Below are 18,815 nucleotides of genomic sequence, written 5' to 3'. Positions count from 1 at the left end.
TTCAGCTTTTTTTGCCAAATCCAGGCAAGATAGTATACCAACGAGCACTTCTTTTCAAGACGATCCAATTGCAACAGTTTCAGATGTTTTAGAAGGTAGATTTATTTGACTGTTTTAGTTACTTTTTTAATAAAATAAAATTTGCAGCAGGATCTTCATTGCGTCGAGATGATTCATCCACAGCAAATTCAGACCCACTTTGTGATATCGAGTTACATCCTGAAAAGAGTTGTCCTGAACGTCAAATTCTAGTCGAAAGTGGTGTTAATCGAGTTGATTTACAAGATCCAAAATTCTGGCCAAGAAATTGTGTAGATGAAGTGCTGAAAGAATTCAAAACACAGGATCTTAATTATTTAGACTTTGAATCTTCAAAAAGAAAAATAGGAAAATAAAACAGGTACTGCACTAAATCACTATTCTATAAAGTTTTAAAGAATGGTGAAAAAATTCTGCGTGACTGGTTAGTTTATTCCAAAAGCACAGGATCTTTATTTTGCTTATATTGTCGACTCTTTTCAAGCGAAAATTGCACTTTTTCCTTTTTTACTGGATTTGACGACTGGAAAAAGGCTAAAGAAAAATGTGACAGTCATGAAAGGTCAGTCGTTCATTTAGAACATCTTAAAAATTTTCTTTCAAGAAATTCATTGAGTATGAGAAAGATCGATGATTCTCTGCGGCAACAGATCAAACATGAGACCACATATTGGCGAAACATATTACAAAGAGTCGTTAGTGTCATAAAATTCTTAGCTATAAGATATATAATTCTTAGTAGGGGACTACCTTTTAGAGGAACCGACGAAAAATTTGGTTCTACTAGCAATGGCAATTACCTTGGAATACTTAGAGTTGTTGGCGGAATATCATCCTCTTTTAAAAGAACATATTGAAAAATATGCTTCAAAGGCTTCAAAATTGTTTGAGAAATACGATGACGGAAGAAACATTAAATTCTTTCGCTGTTTTAAATATTAATAATGATCTGCTTAGAAAATTAGATTTTAATAAAATCATCGACCTGTTTGCAAGTAGAAAATTTGTTTGTAAATAATTATGTTAATTTACTTTATAAGTTGTTAGTTTGTGTCTTTGTGGCTTTTTTGTATATTTGTAATAAATTACCTACCTAATAATATTAAAATAGTTTTAATGAATTGTTAACCTAAGACGCATCTATACCTACTGGAGAATGGCGGTATAGTATGACTTAGCCTCCGGCGGTCCATGAACTAAATCCGGCACCGATGGCTGGGACATATTCAGCGACAAGAAGATACAAAAACGACAAAGAAGATATTACAGTGTAAGCTGGTAGGAAGGCGAAAAAAAGGAAGGCCCAGAACGAGATGCTTGGATGACGTGGAAGACGACCTGAAAACCATAAATATAAGACAATGGAGGAGAAGGGCACAAGAGAGACCTGAATGGAAGGACAGCCAGACAGGCAAAGACCCATCCAGGGTTATGATCAGTGCAGGATTTAGGATACTTGCGGCCCTAGGCCAAATTACCCCGAGCGGCCCCCGATAACTTAACGATTATGTAATTAAAGCATAAAGCACATTTCATAGTACGGGATCCGAATATAGGTCGATCTGTACCCATCTGCTTGCCGGATGAAACATTTTTTTTATTAAATTTCATACATAGACAAATATTTCTAGCATGGGTTGCCTATCAAAATCGTGTCATAACTATCCTTAAGGGGGGCCGTAGGAGTTGAAATCAATATTCCAAGCACATTTTTTTTGAATGTATGGTAGAATTATTTTATTTTTAAATTAAACAGACATATTCAGTACAGTTCATAGATTATTTAAGAAAAAATTTTTTTTTTTTTTTTTTTTTTTTTTTTTATTGACATCCCAATTTATTACAATCTGCCGTTTTTTACAAAGTAATAAGCATTAAATAATATTTATGTCGGCTAAACTATTGACATGTGGCGAACATACCCATTAATATGCCGCTCTTAATGTTAGTCTACTAAACTATTATTGGTTCTGGGAAAACATAAATAAGTACTACACTTTTTTTTTTAGCTCACACTAAATCACTGGTCACTTTACGTTTTAACCTGCGCACTGCACACATCTGCATCAAGTTCCTTGCTAGGTGGTTTGGGTGTTCCCGCAATCGGTCCTTGTATTTTTTTATTCGATATGTAATTTCTTCCTTTACATAAGTTACCTCTGCATCTCGATGTACGGCGTTGTTGGTGATGTACCAAGGTATATTTAAAATCATCCTTAGTATTTTGGATTGGAACCTTTGTATTATTTCAATATTAGAATTTGCGGCTGTTCCCCACAGTTCTACCCCATAGGTCCAAATTGGCTTCAACACCGCTTTGTATAGGAGTAATTTATTTTGTGTTGATAACTGGGATTGTTTTCCTATTAGCCAGTATATGTCTCTCACTGTATGGCCCAATTGTTTTCGTTTGGAAAATATGTGTTTTTTCCAGGTCAGTTTTCTATCCAGGTGAATCCCAAGGTACTTTACATCGTCTTTCTGTGGTATTTGTTTGCGGTTAATACATACAGGTGGACAGGTTCCTCTACGGGTTGTAAATGTTACATGTATTGACTTTTGCTCATTTGGTTTAATTCTCCATTTTTGTAACCATTTTTCGACTTCAGTTATGTTATTTTGTAATAGTTCTGATGCGATGTTTGGATTCTTGTTGGAGCATAAGATCGCAGTATCATCTGCAAATGTAGCTGTTGTTGTGGCAGGTGATGTTGGAAGGTCGGCAGTATAGAGTAGGTACAGGACAGGACCCAGAACACTTCCCTGGGGGACACCCGCTGTTATGGGTTGAAGTTCTGATATTTCATTGTCGTATTTGACTCTAAAGCGTCTATTTGTAAGGTATGACTTTAGTAGTGTGTAATAATTTAGAGGCAAACAACTCCTCAGCTTATAGAGCAACCCCTGGTGCCATACCTTGTCAAACGCTTGTCCTATGTCTATGAATAGGGCGGAGCAATATCTGGATGCTTCGAGGTCTTTATGGATTCTGTTTACTAGTCGATGTACTTGTTGAATGGTAGAATGTTTCTGCCTGAATCCAAATTGGTGAGTTGGAATTATTCCCTCGTCTTCTAGGAGAGGTGTTAGTCTTGTTAATAAAAGTTTTTCGAACACTTTGGATAGCACGGGTAGTAGACTGATGGGCCGGTATGATTCTACCCTTTCAGGTGGTTTGCCTCGTTTTAAAATGGGTGTTATTTCGGCAACTTTCCATTGTGGCGGGAAATAGCTGATTTTCATGATTGAATTGAATAATTGTGTTAAATATGTATATCCTATTTCCGGCAGTTCTTGTAATATTTGTCCTGTGATTAGGTCGTACCCTGGAGCTTTTTTAGGGTTGGTATTGAATCTTATTGTGGCCTTTATTTCACTTTTTTTGAATCTTTTTTCTGGTAATTCTAGCTGGTATGATTCTTCAAGTGCTTGGTTTATTGTTTCCTCTTGGTTGGGGTCAGTTGTTTCATTGGGAATGAACACAGTTCTTAGGTGGTTTGCAAATGTCTCTGCTTTTTCCTTTGGTGTTTTTAACCATCCGCCCTGCTCTTTTTTTAATGGTGGTATATTGTATTGGGGTCTTTTTAATTTTCTAGTAGCCTTCCATAGGGAGTAGTTTGTTTGTTCAGTTGTATCTAGTTGTTTTATGTGTTCACTGAATTGAAGATTCTTTTCTGTTGCTATCATTTCTTTTAGCTCCTTAACAGCATTGTTCAACTGCGTTTTTGTTTGTGGCGCTCTAGTTGCTTGCCACTGTTTTCTGAGTTTTCTTTTCTGGGCTATTTTCTCTCTTATTGATAATGAAGTGTATTCATTCTTCATTTCATTGTTGCTGGGTGTTGTTGAGTCCCAGGCAGCTTGTTGTATAACTAAATTTAGGTGTTCTACTGCATATTCGATCTCCTCATTGGTCTTTAGGGAAATATTTAGTTGAAGTCGCTCCTCGACCAGTTGTTTAAAGATGTTCCAGTTTGTTTTTCGATTATGCAATACACATGGTTTTTCCCTGTGGAGAATTTTTTTATTTAGTGTTATAACAACTGGCGAATGATCGGAAGAAAGTTCATAACATGACTCCGCATGCATATAGTTCCTGTTAATTTGTTTAGTTATGCTGAAGTCCAGAAGATCGGGTGTTTTATTTAAGTCGGTTGGCCAGTACGTTGGTTCTCGTGTTGTTACTACTTCTAGATTATCGTTGTTTATTGCTTTGTATAGCTCTCTTCCTCGGGTCGTATCAAGTCTAGAACCCCAACTCTGATGCTTGGCATTATAGTCACCGCCACAAATAAATCGGTTGCCTAGTTCGTCGAAGAACACTTTAAAGTCTTCTTTTGTTATTTTGTGCTTTGGAGGGCAATAAACCGCAGAGAAAGTAATGGGGCCTGTCCAGTCTTCTACAACTATGTTTGTGGCTTGTATGTATTCTTTTGCAAGACAAGTTGCGAGGTGATGTTTGATTGTGTTTTTAATAATGATTGCCGTGCCACCGTGGGCGGTTCCATCAGGATGCATGGTATGGTGAACTGTATAATATGGAATTTTTAAGACGTTCTTTTTTGTGAAGTGCGTTTCTGATATTAATATTAGATCAATTTTATGATTTGTCAAGTATAAACTAAGTTCATGTTTGTGTTGGGCTAATCCATTCGCATTCCAGATCACAAATTTTAGTTTGTCTGCCATCACTTCATCTTTGCTACGACGGTGGTAAGAAGGTTGAGCATGGTGCTCATCTGCTCCATGAGACCCTTCATCATTTGTTTTAACTCTTGTATATCAGATGGTTGTGTAGTAATTTGATTCAGTTGTTGATTATTATTTGCGACTTGGCTGTATGTAACACCTGGTACTATGTAATTTTGGTATACTCTCCTTGCACTTTCTTCGGACTCCTTCTTCCTCAGCGGTGGGTATCTTTCTTTCTGCAATTGCTTGTATACAGTGCACCCTCTGTAGTTGGCAGGGTGATTACCATTACATAAGACACATATGACATTTTCTGTTCGATGTTTCTGTGTGCATTCTTTTGTCGGGTGGTTTAACGCACATTTTACACATCTGGGTTGCCTGACACAGAAGTTCTTCGTATGTCCATATCTCTGACATCTTTGGCATTGTGCTAGATCCCTTACAGGCCTTGGTGGTTCAAATTTTACTCTTGCATTTTGTAGTGAGTCTATATTATATATATCTTTGTTGTTAGAGCTTGATTTAAGATTTACAAAAAATAATGGAAGTGGGTTTTTTGTTATTCTATGTCGTATGTTAGTGATCTGGTTCACAATATGCCCTTGGCTCTCCAGTTCCGCCTTTACCTCTTCTAGGTTGGTTGTTGGATGTAGATGTCTTAGAACGACTCTGAATGATCTATCTCCTTTTTTTTGGTATGTGTGGTATTCAGTTTTCTTTTCATCTAATGCTTTTATAATGATATTATATATTTCAATCGTTTTGGCTTGAACTTTTACTTGGTCATCGTTTAGAACCTTGATAGTGTGGTTTTCTTTTGCTATGCTATTTAGTAGGAGGTTTAGTGGTTTTATATCTTTGACACCTGCAATAAATATTGGAGGAGGTTTTGGTATTGTACCATTTTCTTGTGTCTCTTCGTCGCCATCGGATTCTTCATTTAAAAGATTAAACCGGTTTGACGTTGACGTAGGAGGATTGAGCCAGTAGTTGTCTATTTTCATCTGTTTTAATTTGTTTTGGTAATTTTCGGGACTATTTCTGTTACGTTTTCTATTTTCTGCGATTTTCCATTCTTCATCTTGTCTGGAAGTGCTAGGTAATGTTTGGTACTTTGGTGGATAAAATTGTTGATTTCCCTCTGGTTGTACTTGTTGAGCAGTGTATACTTGTGGGTATTGTATAACTGGCGGTGGTATTTGTTGTATTGTTTGCGGTGTCATAAATGAATTAATTTGTCCTGTTTGTACGTATTGGGTGTTTGGATCGACCCAATTTATTTGACTGCTTTGCTGCATGTGCATATTAGAGGAATTAAATCCACTTGCCATTTTCTGTTTTTTATTTATATGGATATAAAGAACATCTAATTATTTTTAGCATGGTGATTAAAATTTAATTACTATATCTTGCTAATATGTTAAAAAAAAAAAAGAAAAAATTTAAGGAAAAATATTGAAAAATAAGCCAACGGTGGCAAATTTTTAAAGACACCTCAACAAACAATGAATTTTGCGGTGGACATCAGAACTCATCGTTGGATCATGGTAAATAAAAAATTCAAGAAGATTTTATTAGCTTATAAGTTTCTCGATCTAACGCTGTAGAGTTTTTTAGTTTAATCGAATTTTGACTCATTGCTATCACTCAGAAGTCAAAATAACGAATTTTTTTGCAAAAAAGGGTGAAAATCAACATATTTATTGTTGATAAACAAAAAATAAGCAAAAAACAAAAAATATCTCGACAGTGTTACCTCAAGAAGTATCTAAAGGAAATATATACAAAATTACAGGTGAGTTGGTAAAGTAGTTTTTGAGTTACAATGTCTACAAGGTCTACAGCCAAAAACGCGTTTAAAGTATTGTCAACTTTTATTTTCAATTTCTTTTTTGTCTGTCAAATCGTAAAGTGATGCACACCGGAATATGTTTTTGAATCGCGGGGTAATTTACAAAAGAAAATCAGAACAGCTGTTAACCGTTTCTCACTACGCTCAAGCAGTGGCGGCTCGTATAACTTTAGGAAGGTAGTGCCAGAATCCGGGCAGCTGCCTAAATTTTTTGTGGCGGTTTTACGATATAGTCAAAAAGGATATAAAATATAAATAGAGTATCACGATAAGCTGAATTTAATTGGGTTTTTATATTTAACTTACCAAGCATTGAAAAGCTAAAAACGTTATTCATGTGCACTTTAGATTTTTCATGGGATTTCAATTTCTCCCATATATGTACAAGATCATCGATGCCTTTGTTTGACCAAGTCTCGTCACCTCCAAACAAAACGCATACAAAACAGAAGAGTTTATTAGTTTGTTCGCAACCACACAACCAGCTATTTTTATCATAAATAATTTTATTAAACTTACGACAGCGAAGTTTTTGTCCATTTCCACTTTGTTTTTCAATTTTTAAATCGGCCAAAGGCCGACCGAGTTCTTTAATTTGTAGTTTTTTTTTCTAACGAAAAACCACCAAAAGAGTTTTTTAATATACTAATTTGATTCATTGTCAATAAATAAATTAAACGTAGAAAATAATCAAAATATTATTTTTATACCTACGACACCCACGATCACAACGCACTAACTAATAATTACAAATTAAAAAATATAGTAGAGTATAAACACAAATATACAATACAGTAGTAGACAATAAACACAATAGCGTCAAGCGAACGCGTAAAGAAACTAGAAATATGTAGATCTCAAAAATTTTTTATCTTAAGATCCACTAACTTCCTTTTCGAGATTTCGAGCCTGGCACGGAGACTCCAATTTAAACGTATGTTAAAAGTGCAATACCGCTCTCTCTCTGTCACTTACACAGGATGCTCATACAATCTTTCTCTTTTCTCACGAGCCACTATGCCGTTCGGCACTGGGATTTTTATGATTTTCATCCTTTATCCGGTCAGCTGTGGGTGGCCAGAGTCGGTAGATTTGCATTGCGCTACACAGTTGCCAGATTTGATATAATTTATAAAAATAAAGAGAAATATTCACAAAAAAAATAAACAGGCATTAAAATGTTTTTAAGATAAAAAATATGTTTCTGCATAGTTAGCAAGGTAGTGCCATGGCTCTATGGCACTACCTCACGGGCCGCCACTGCGCTCAAGCGCGCTGGGTAGAAGTTGCTGCAAAGCAAGTCGAAGGTAGGGAGGTAGGGAGATAGTGTTGAATATCCCTATCTTCGACTCGGTTCTCGGTAAACAGCTGTTCTCATTTTCTTTTGTAAATTACACTGCGATTCAAAAAGATATTCCGGTGTGCATCATTTTATGACTTAAGAGACAAAAAAGAAATTGAAAATAAAAGTTGACAATACTTTAAACGCCTTTTCCTCAAAACTGCTTTTTTCAAAGGCTCTAGATTCTAGATATTGTAACTCAAAAACTATATACTTGACCGACCCACCTGGAATTTTGTATATATTTTCTTTAGACATTCCTTGAGGTAACGCTGTCGAGATGTTTTTTGTTTTATGCTTATTTTTTGTTTAACAATAATAAATATATTGATTTTCGCCCTTTTTTGCAAAAAAATCGTTGTTTTGACTTCTGCGTGATATCAAAAACTCAAAAGTCGATAAAACTAAAAAAACTTTTCAAGGTTACCTCGAAAAACTCGAAGCTAATAAAATCTGTTTAAATTTTTCGTTTACCATGATCCAATGATGAGTTCTGATGCCCACCGCAAAATTCATTATATTTTGAGGTGTCTTCAAAAATTTGCCACCGTTGGCTTATTTTTCAATATTTTTCCTTGAATTTTTTCTACCATACTTTAAAAAAAATGTGCTTGAAATATTGATCTCAACCCCTACGGCCCCCCTTAAGGATAGTTATGACACGATTTTGATAGGCAACCCATGCTGGAAATATTTGTCTATGTATGAAATTTAATAAAAGAAAATGTTTCATCCGGCAAGCAGACGGGTACAGATCGACCTATATTCGGAACTTAGACGATCACATTAATACATAACGTTTATTTTAATTTTACTTTTTAAAATTGGTACAGCATACAAAGCATAACATAAATGAAGAGAAATGCCACTAATGTTCTATTTGAATACGGTACATAAATAGGCTGAAAAGTTGTATTCACTAATTATTGAATATTCTTGGTTTACAAATTTGGCTAAAATTCCAAAACAACAATTTCTATATTTATAGAAAATATTATATACCTAATTCAAAAAGTTAGCAAACAGCAGTTATTTGTAAAAATATTGACATTATAAGTTGAAAAGACATTATAAGTAAAATAACAAGCAAAATAAAATGAACTGTAATATACTAAGGTACTCAAAAATAAAAATATTAAAAATACAAAAATTTTTTGATATGAACGTTGGTTAGTTTAATTAGATTGTATTGTTTAGATACAAAAGTAATGTACTCGATTTCCAGTAGCGGTAAATAATAATTAATTTTGGAAAATGAAAATGCAATTTTTTACAAAAAAAGTTTTTTTTAGAAAACGCTGCGGCCCCCTTTGGCTTGCGGCCCTAGGCCGCGGCCTAGTCGGCCTAGTGGTAAATCCGGCACTGGTTATGATGCCAAAAGAAGAAGAAGAAGAAGAAGAATGTATGTAGATCACCTGTTTTATAGTCCCGCTTATGGAATTAACATTATTTAGATCCCAAATATCCTCGGGATTCTCGAGATCAGTAAAATTATGTTTTTTACCCCAAAAATACACTCGGCCGATATTGGTGCCGGCACAAAGTGTTTGGTTCAATGTACAATATGCTATACAGGTAAATATCTCGTTAACGGTGTGGTATTTATCTTGCGTGTCGTATAATTTCATTTGAGTAGGTAGAACATAGTTGTCATTTGTTTCTATATCCCAAACACGAACTGTTAGGTCACCTAAAAAAATTTGATAATTAATAATGCTGATTTGATTAGAAGTATTATATTTATTAAAAAGAAACCAACAATTATTATTATAATAGATTTGCAAATAATTGATAGACTTCGTTTGTCATTTCGTGTCATTTCCCAAACACCAACTGCACTCTTCCCGCTAAAAATTATTCTAACATTGGAATAAATCCTTTGTAAAAGGTATAAAATTTATTAAAATCCCTAAAGGGCTACATCAGAACAAAACGTTTTCGATTTTATTACAAAATCATCATCAGTGTAAGACAGTCTGGATGCTAGCTGAGCCACCAAAGAAATATAGGGGTAATAACCTTTCAAATATAAAATGTATGCTTTACAGATGCATATTTACTTAAAATGCCTTGTGATGGGCAAAAGGCAACAGGAATAAGGCCCTAAGGTAAGGTATTTAAATTCCCAACATGTGGGATGCAAAAAATTGAGTTTACATTTCGATGACTTTATGGCAACTGAACAGTATACAGCATACATTTTATATTTGAAGGGTTATTACCCCTATATTTCTTTGGTGGCTCAGCTAGCATCCAGACTGTCTTACACTGGTGATGATTTTGTAATAAAATCGAAAACGTTTTGTTCTGATGTAGCCCTTTAGGGATTTTAATAAATTTTATACCTTTTACAAAGGATTTTCCAATTTTTGTGATTGATGGTATACAGCCAACTACAGGAAAACTTTTCTTTCCTTGTGGATTTTATTCTTAACATATTTACCGAACATAACCTAATTTAAAAATACCAACATACGAAGTCAAACAATATTTATTTTGAAGATAATTCTCCTTATCAAATTGTCAACATTTTGTTGTTGTAGGTTGTTCCATTTTTCAAGTGCAGCTTGTACTAATTCTTTTATGTATGTCCCATTTTTCTTATCTCAACTTAAACACTTAAAGCTTCTAAACACACCTCTAGCTTCTAAAAGATGTCTTTGGAGCTGCGGGTGAGAAATTGTTGGGTCTCTTCATTGTCTATTTGACAATGAAACGATCGTGGCGAGCCGTTGTTACTTTTTGGCAACTTTGTCTTGATCTATTCTTAAGCTTTCCTAATTCCTGATACCTAGCATAGGTCTTTGACAGAACTTCTTGTTATGCCTACCACTACAATAATCTTTCCCCTCTGCACGCCGGTAACCCTACATACGGCGTACTTTCGTTACGCTACTTACTACTTCTTCTTCATGTGTACTGTCCGTTGCGGACGTTGGCTATCATCATAGCAATTTTAATTTTGTTTGCGGCGTTTCTGAATAACTCGATAGATGTTAGTCCAAACCATTGACGTAAGTTTTGAAGCCATGAGTGTCTTCTTCTTCCGGGTCCGCGTTGGCTTTCTATTTTACCCTGTATTATCAGTTGGAGTATACGATATTTATCATGTCTCATAATATGACCGAGGTATTCAAGTTTTCGTTTCTTAATTGTGAAAGAGATTTCTTTTTGTTTTCCCATTCGGCGCAATACCTCTACGTTGGTGGTGTGAGTCGTCCAGGATATTGAGGATACGTCGATACACCCACATTTCGAATGCCTCCAGCCTCCTCATTAATGTTTCCGTTAGTGTCCATGCCTCTGCGTCATACAGCAAGACTGGAAATACATAGCATTTTAGCAGTCGTATTTTTAGTGAGAGAGATATGTCGCAATGGGTGAATATATTTCTCATGTAGTTAAATGTTGCTCTGGACTTTTCAATTCCAGATCGTATTTCGGTTGTTTGATCCCATTTCGAGATGACGACTGTTCCAAGGTATATATACGTGTTCCAACGTGTTCAATTAATTGGTTATTTATTTTCAATTGTCTGGCAGGTTTTTGAGTTTTGCTGACCAGCATCCATTTTGTTTTATTTATGTTGAGGTTAAGTCCTCTTTCTTCACTCGCTCTTTGTACCCTGTCCATAAGATACTGAAGTTCATCGATAATACTGGCAAGTGCGACTGTATCGTCCACAAATCGGATGTTATTTGTCAATTCTCCATTGATTTTTAAGCCCTTTTCTATTGCCCACACCTTTTCTGATATCAATGCTCTCTGTGGACGCATTGCCGACTTTTACCCTAAGCTGTCTGATTTCATTAGAGACTTGTCACAATTCGGATGTCCTTATCATGAATTCCTATGTTTTGTAGAATTTCAATTAGTTGGTCATGTCTTACATTGTCAAAGGCCTTCGAGTAATCTACAAAGCACATGTAGACATCCTTGTTCATATCTCTACACCTCTGTACATCTGTACTAATATTTGCAGACAAAACACTGCCTCCCTTGTGCCCAAAGCGTTCCTAAAACCAAATTATGACTCGTTGATTTCCGCTTCACACTTCTTGTGGATTCTGTTATATGTACATATATGATTTTGGTGAAGACTTTGGTGATATGATTAATAATTAGGCTTATCAGTATATGTTGGTCACACAATTTAGTGTTTGGTTTTTTAGGTATGACCACGAAGGTTGATTGTAACTAATTTTTCTGAATTCTGCCGCTATCGTATATATTATTAAAAGGTTAGGGTTTCCAGGAATGTATTGTTCGTTTCGCGTAATAGTTTTAGCACTTCAGCATGAATATTGTCACATCCTGACATATTTGTTATTTTTGATGGAGCATATTGCTTTTTCTACCTCTGAATTGAGAATGGAAGGACAGTTTTCGGTGATTTCAATTGAGTAATTATTAGAGCGGTCTGAGAGGTTTTCAACATATTGCTTCCATGTAGGTACCTACTTACTACATATTTCCATATTTTTTCTTCCCATAATGAATTTCCGATCCTCTTCTTTAATGCCTGTTCAAGGCTCCTTAGCGCGCCTTTGGGTTGAATTTTTCTTCTTGCTACTAGTGCTAGATCAGGATAAACAATGCATCGATGCAATCTAGCATAAACGCCACAATTTATTTGTAATTCGCTTTCTCGTAATATTTTTTTTAGTAGGTACTAATAAAGGTACGATGGATAGTGTCTCATTGTAATAATCCATATTTACTGTAAAGTTATTTGTTTGTGTTTGGAATTTTTTGGTAAACTAAAAAAGGTAAACTTTTTTTTTCAAGTATATAATATTGCAAATAGTTTCATTTTCATGTATGCGAATTTCTAATTTACCTGTTAATATGGCCAAACAACTACTACCAGCCCATGTGATTCCTTGGCTTCCGACATTTCGAGTTTGGACTCTTCCACTTAGCTTCACTTTCGCCAATTCTGACAAATGCCCCTGATAATCCACAGAAAAATAACATATAGTAAAACCCTCGATCATCACTATCATGGCATCCTTAGATGGGTGGTATAATATATTAGACATGGGAATACCCTCTGCGTTAAAGACCTCGGAGCAGGATCCGCTAGTATTTATGTAATAGATTGAACCTAGTAACAAATGAAAATTTCATTAAGCCATAGACATATACAAAGACTGCAATCTAAAACTGTTCCCCCAGTAAGACAGATAGGCCCGGGCATTAAACATAAAATAAATGGATTTTTAAATACAGCACCTAGAAACTTGCAACTTTTTGCATTGTCCTCAGGATGATGAATTATTGCATTGTAAAGTACATAAAATGCATCCAAAAGTATAGAAACATGCTAGTGCAGCCGATATGTGAAACAATTGTGCATTTAATGATAGAAACATATAATTTGGACCACATATACTACACATATAAAGGTTCAAATTTAGATACGAGGCCATCTCAGATTTTGCCTTTTACAAAAATGGCGGGCAGTCAAAATGGCGACTATACATATGTGACTAATAGCACGATAACTTCTGAACGAAAAGTCCCATTTTAACTAAATTTGGTATATGGGTTCTTTTTTTGATGTGTAAGATCGAGGTCTTGAACCGGAAGAATTGGTTTAACAAAAGTTGTGTTTTTCTTGGTTTTTATGTAAAATATGTTGTCTTTTTTTCAATTCTTTCACCCTGTATATATTAATTTTTCAAAAAGTTAATAACGCCATTGAAAAGAGCGTAAAAATATTTTTTAGGAAATATTTTGAACTTTTTAGTTATGTTAATTACCGTTTAATAAATGCATAACGTATCTTCACATGTACCTATGTGCGGCAGACTCGTGCAAATATTATAAGAACTATTGTGCATTTAATGGTAGAAGCATATAATTTGGACCATCTATACTACATATATAAAGGTTCAACTTTAGATATAAGGCCATCTCAGAGTTTGCCTCTTACAAAAATGGCGGGCATTCAAAATGGCGATTATACATATGTGACTAATAGCACGATTACTTTTGAACGAAAAGTCCGATTTCAGCCAAATTTGGCATCAGGGTTTCTTTTTTGATAAATAAGATCGAGGTCTTGAACCAAAAGAATCGGTTTACCAGTAGTTGTGTTTTGACTGTTTTTTTTTTATGTAAAAGTATGTTGTTTTTTTTTTCAATTATTTCACCCTGTATATATTAATTTTTCAAAAAGGTAATATCGCCATTTAATAGAGAGTAAAAATATTTTTTAGGAAATATTTTGAACTTTTCAGTTGTTTTAATTGCCATCTAATAAATGCATAACGTATCTTCACATGTACCTATGTGCGGCAGATTCATTTTGAATGCCCGCCATTTTTGTAAAAGACAAGATCTGAGATGGCCTCATATCTAAATTTGAATCTTTATATGTGTAGTGTGTGTGGTCCAAATTATATGCTTCTACCACTAAATGCACAATAATTCTTATATTATTTGCACGAATACGATATGCATTTATTAATTGGCAATTAATATAACTAAAGAGTTCAAAATATTTCCTAAAAAAATTTATAAGCTCTTTTCTACGCCGGTATTACCTTTTTGAAAAATTAATATATACAGGGTGAAAGAATTGAAAAAATAAACAACATATTTTTACATAAAAAATCTGGAAAAACACAACTTTTGGTAAACCGATTCTGCCGGTTCAAGACCTCGATCTTTTACTTTAAAAAATAACCTATGTACCAAATTTGGTTGAAATCGGACTTTTCACTTGGAATACACTTGGGAATAGTATAGTGCAGCGGTTCTCAATCTGTGGTACATGTACCACTAGTGGTACATTTCATTATTTGAGGTGGTACACAAAACTCAAAACAGCCCAAAATATCAGCACCACTATTGGCACAATTATAGTTAATTAGATCACATAGCTAGATAGGTATTTTAGTTAGGTGGTACTAAAAATGATAAAAGGTATTTGGTGGTACCTGACTCAAAAAGATTGAGAACCGCTGGTATAGTGTAACCAACGCATTTACAGTAACTTCGTCCTTTAACGACAATATCGCGAAATATGCTCGATTCAATTTTAAACAGGTATTGTTTACGTGTTCACGAAAATTTAGAGTATTGTCCACAATCGTGCCAAGAAACTTAGTACATACTATCAACTGATTTAATAATCACGTTGTCTGTAATTTCGAACGCAGAAGTACTTATTTTTCTTTCACCATAAGAAAACTGAATACATACTGTCTTATCTATATTTATTACCAAATTATTTCGGTAGCACCAGTTTTTAAATGACAAGATTACATTCTTGACCTTAGAATGTGTTAACTCGAAGGATTCCGCTGAGACAAGTATGGTGGTATCATCTGCATACATGAATATGTGTTTTTCTGAGATATATTCAGGCATATCATTTATATAAAGTAAAAAGAATAGTGGACCTAATATTCCACCCTGGGGTATTCCTAGATTGCCTCATATCTAAATTTGAACCTTTGTATGTGTAGTGTGTGGTCCAAATTATATGCTTCTACCATTAAATGCACAATAATTCTTATAATATTTGCACGAATCTGCCGCACATAGGTACATGTGAAGATAAGTTATGCATTTATGAAACGGTAATTAACATAACTAAAAAGTTCAAAATATTTACTAAAAAATATTTTTACGCTCTTTTTAATGCCGGTATTGCCTTTTTGAAAAATTAATATATACAGGGTGAATGAATTGAAAAAAAAACAACATATAATGTCTTTGAGGACAAATAAGCCATCAGAACCGATCACCGCAGCAACTGGTGTCCAGGTTCACTGCTTAAGGCATGTTACCTGCAGTTTCGAGGGAGGGTTTTCGACACTAAATAGATGCAGTCTGACTACTCGGGGGGGTGTTTGGGGTTGCTGAACAAGAAATCGCAATCAGAAATGACCCCCGGTTCATCTGGTGCCCAAAACCCTCCTAACTCCAGAAGATGACAAGCCTTAGCAGTGACCTTGGGCACCAGGTGGTCCGAGAGTCAGTTCTGCTGACGCGTTCGTATTCAGCGACCCAAAAAACCGCCTAGTAATCTATTTGCATGCATTCAGTGCCGAAAACCTACGAAACTCCAGAAGATGACGTCCTTAGCAGTTATCGTAGACACCAGGTGCTCCGGGAGTCGGTTCTGATGACGTATTCATATTCAGCAACCCCAAGAACCCCCGTGTAATCTGTTTGCATTAGTTTCGTGCCGACATTACTCGAAACTCCAGAAGATGACGTGCCCCTAGACACTAGGTGCTCTGGATGTCGTTCTGATGACATATTCGTTTTCAGCAACCACAAAAACCCCTAGAGAAATCTGTTTGCATCAATTTAATGTCGAAAACCTTCGAAACTCCAGAAGGTGACCAGGTGACGTGCCTTGGCACTGACACGGCACCAGGTGCTCCGAGATCGGTTCTGATGCCGTATTCGTGTTCAGGGACTCCAAGAACATCCAAGTAATTTATTTGCATCAATTTAGTGCCGATAACCCTCGAACCTCAAGATGACGTAACTCTGGGCACCAGGTGCTCCGGGGGTCGGTTCAGATGGCGGAGTCGTGTTCAGCGACCTCAAAAACCGAGTAACAAAATCTGGTCCTTAATACACTTATTTTGATATGTCTATCCACTTTAGGAAAAAGAAGGAAAAAGACACAAACCGGAGCACGACAGCTCGATTGAAGAAGACAAAGAAGAGCAACATAAAAGCAAAAAAGCTCCAGACACGCGCATAAAAAAAGTAAGTACAATATTAACGGACATGGAGGAGATTAAGATATTGCTGAGCCAGATGAGGCAAGAAATTAAAGAAGATATCCTGGAAAGCAAAACAGAGATTAAAGATGAAATCAAGGATATGAAAAACGAACTGGAAGATATTAAGCAGAAGCTTAAGCAAAACAAAGCAGAAACATAAAATTTAAAAAGAGAAGTAGAAAAAAAAGAACAAAAATGGGAGAAAGAAAACGAAGAACTCAAAAAAGCGTTAACACTCATGGAGAATAGATTAGAGAAGATCGATAAAGAAAAAATACGCAATAAATTAATCATAACAGGAATTCAGGTAGATCTGGAAGATGAAGTTAGACTAAGAGAAAACATACAAAAAATGATGGAAACAGAGCTGCAACTGAAAATAGAAGTTAAAAGTGCGTTTAAGATAGGATACAAGAAATGTATAATAGAAACGAAGAGCTGGGAAGACAAACAGAAAATACTGCAAGAAAAAGGTAAACTCAAATACACAAGAGACTGTAGAGAAATATACATAGATGCAGCGCTGACGTTCAAGGAAGCAAAGATACAAAAAGAAATCAAAGACATAGCAAAACAACAGAGAAGCAAAGGAGCAAAAGTAAAAATCAGATACCAGAAATTAGAAATAAATGACAAAGTGCTAAAATGGAATGCAAGAGAAAATAAACTTATAGAAATTGAAAAATGTCCCAAAAAACTAGACAAAAGAGAATGGATGGATGAAAAGAAAACAGACAATGCAAACGAAGAGGTAAATGAGTCACGGTATATTCAAAATAATAAGAAAAATACAAAAAAAAAGGAAGAGAATTAAAAAAATGACAAAAAAAATTGGAACATGGAACGTCAGGACACTGCTAGAAGAAGGAAAAATGGAAGAGCTAGCGACAAAGTTGAAACAATACAATATAGATATTGCAGGAATTCAAGAAACCAGGTGGGGGGGACATGGAAAAATCGAAAAAGAAAATTATACAGTATGGTATGCTGGAGAAGAAAAACAAGGATATGGAGGAACTGCTTTTATTGTGTTAGGGGAAATGAGGCATAAAGTTATGGAATTTAAACCCATAAGTCAAAGATTATCATACATAAGAGTAAACAGCAAACCGAACAAGTTGTCCATAATAAATGTCTATGCACCCACAGAAAACAGTGATGACTTAATAAAACAACAGTTCTATGAAACACTAGAAGAAAATGCCGAAAAAATCCCGGGAGAAGATATATTGATTATTATAGGCGATTTCAACGCACAAATAGGTAAAGAAAAATGCTTTAGGGAGGTTGCAGGGGAAAACTCATTACATAGCACAACAAACAATAATGGAGAAAGATTATGTAATTTAGCAGCGGCATTAAACATGGACATAAGTAGCACGAGATATAAACACAAAAACATACACAAGATAACATGGATGAGACCAGGCAGTCTGGAGGGGAATCAAATAGACCATGTACTTATTAAAAAGTCACACAAACAGTCGATAAATGACGTGAGATCTCACAGAGGGGCAAACATCGATTCGGACCATATGCTAGTGATTGCAAAATGTAAAATAAAAACAACAAAGAATGAAAGACGAAAAGCACAGGGAAGATGGGACGTAGATAAATTGAAAGATAAAGGAGTAAAAAGAAGATTTGTAAAAGAAGTAAATGTAGAGATGCAGTTCAAGGAGGAACAAGAAATGGAGGAGCAGTGGAAAAAAATCAAACAAGGAATAAACACTGCAGCAGAGAAAGTAGTTGGAAAAATGCAAAAAGAAAGAAGAAACAATTGGTTTGACGAAGAGTGCAAACTAGCAGTGGACGAAAAGAATAAAACAAGATTGAAATGGCTAAGCACAGGTAAAGAAGAGGAACGAGAAAAATACCAAGATCAAAGGAAAAAGACAAAGAAATTGTTTAAATCAAAGAAAAATAAAAAAGTAGACGAAATTATGAACGAGATCGAAACAGAAAATAAGAGACACAATTCAAAACCACTGTACCAATACTTAAAGCTAGGTAGTAGAAAACGGACAGTTAATGTAGCCATAGAAGCAGAAACATGGCAGAAGTATTTCGAAGAAATGTATCAAGAAACGGATGTAGAAGAAGAAAGAGAAACAATAATCAACCCGGAACAAGG

At 35.2% G+C, this 18,815-nt stretch overlaps 1 protein-coding gene across 1 annotated transcript in view; it reads right to left on the bottom strand.

Annotated features, from left to right (window-relative positions):
• The window catches only part of LOC126881999 (intraflagellar transport protein 140 homolog), a 335,998-nt gene that overhangs the window by 285,825 nt on the left and 31,358 nt on the right, over positions 1-18,815 (bottom strand). Inside the window, exons 4-5 of the mRNA XM_050646764.1 lie at positions 12,766-13,032; positions 9,341-9,615 (exon numbers count right to left, since the gene is read on the bottom strand). Of these exons, the coding sequence (XP_050502721.1) occupies positions 9,341-9,615; positions 12,766-13,032 (542 nt within the window). The remainder of the gene's footprint in view (positions 1-9,340; positions 9,616-12,765; positions 13,033-18,815) is intronic.

The sequence above is a fragment of the Diabrotica virgifera genome, chromosome 3 (genome assembly GCF_917563875.1).
Source record: "Diabrotica virgifera virgifera chromosome 3, PGI_DIABVI_V3a".
NCBI classification, from domain to species: domain Eukaryota; kingdom Metazoa; phylum Arthropoda; class Insecta; order Coleoptera; family Chrysomelidae; genus Diabrotica; species Diabrotica virgifera.
Note: the sequence above shows the minus strand (reverse complement) of the source record. Positions and strands in the feature narration are given on the sequence as shown.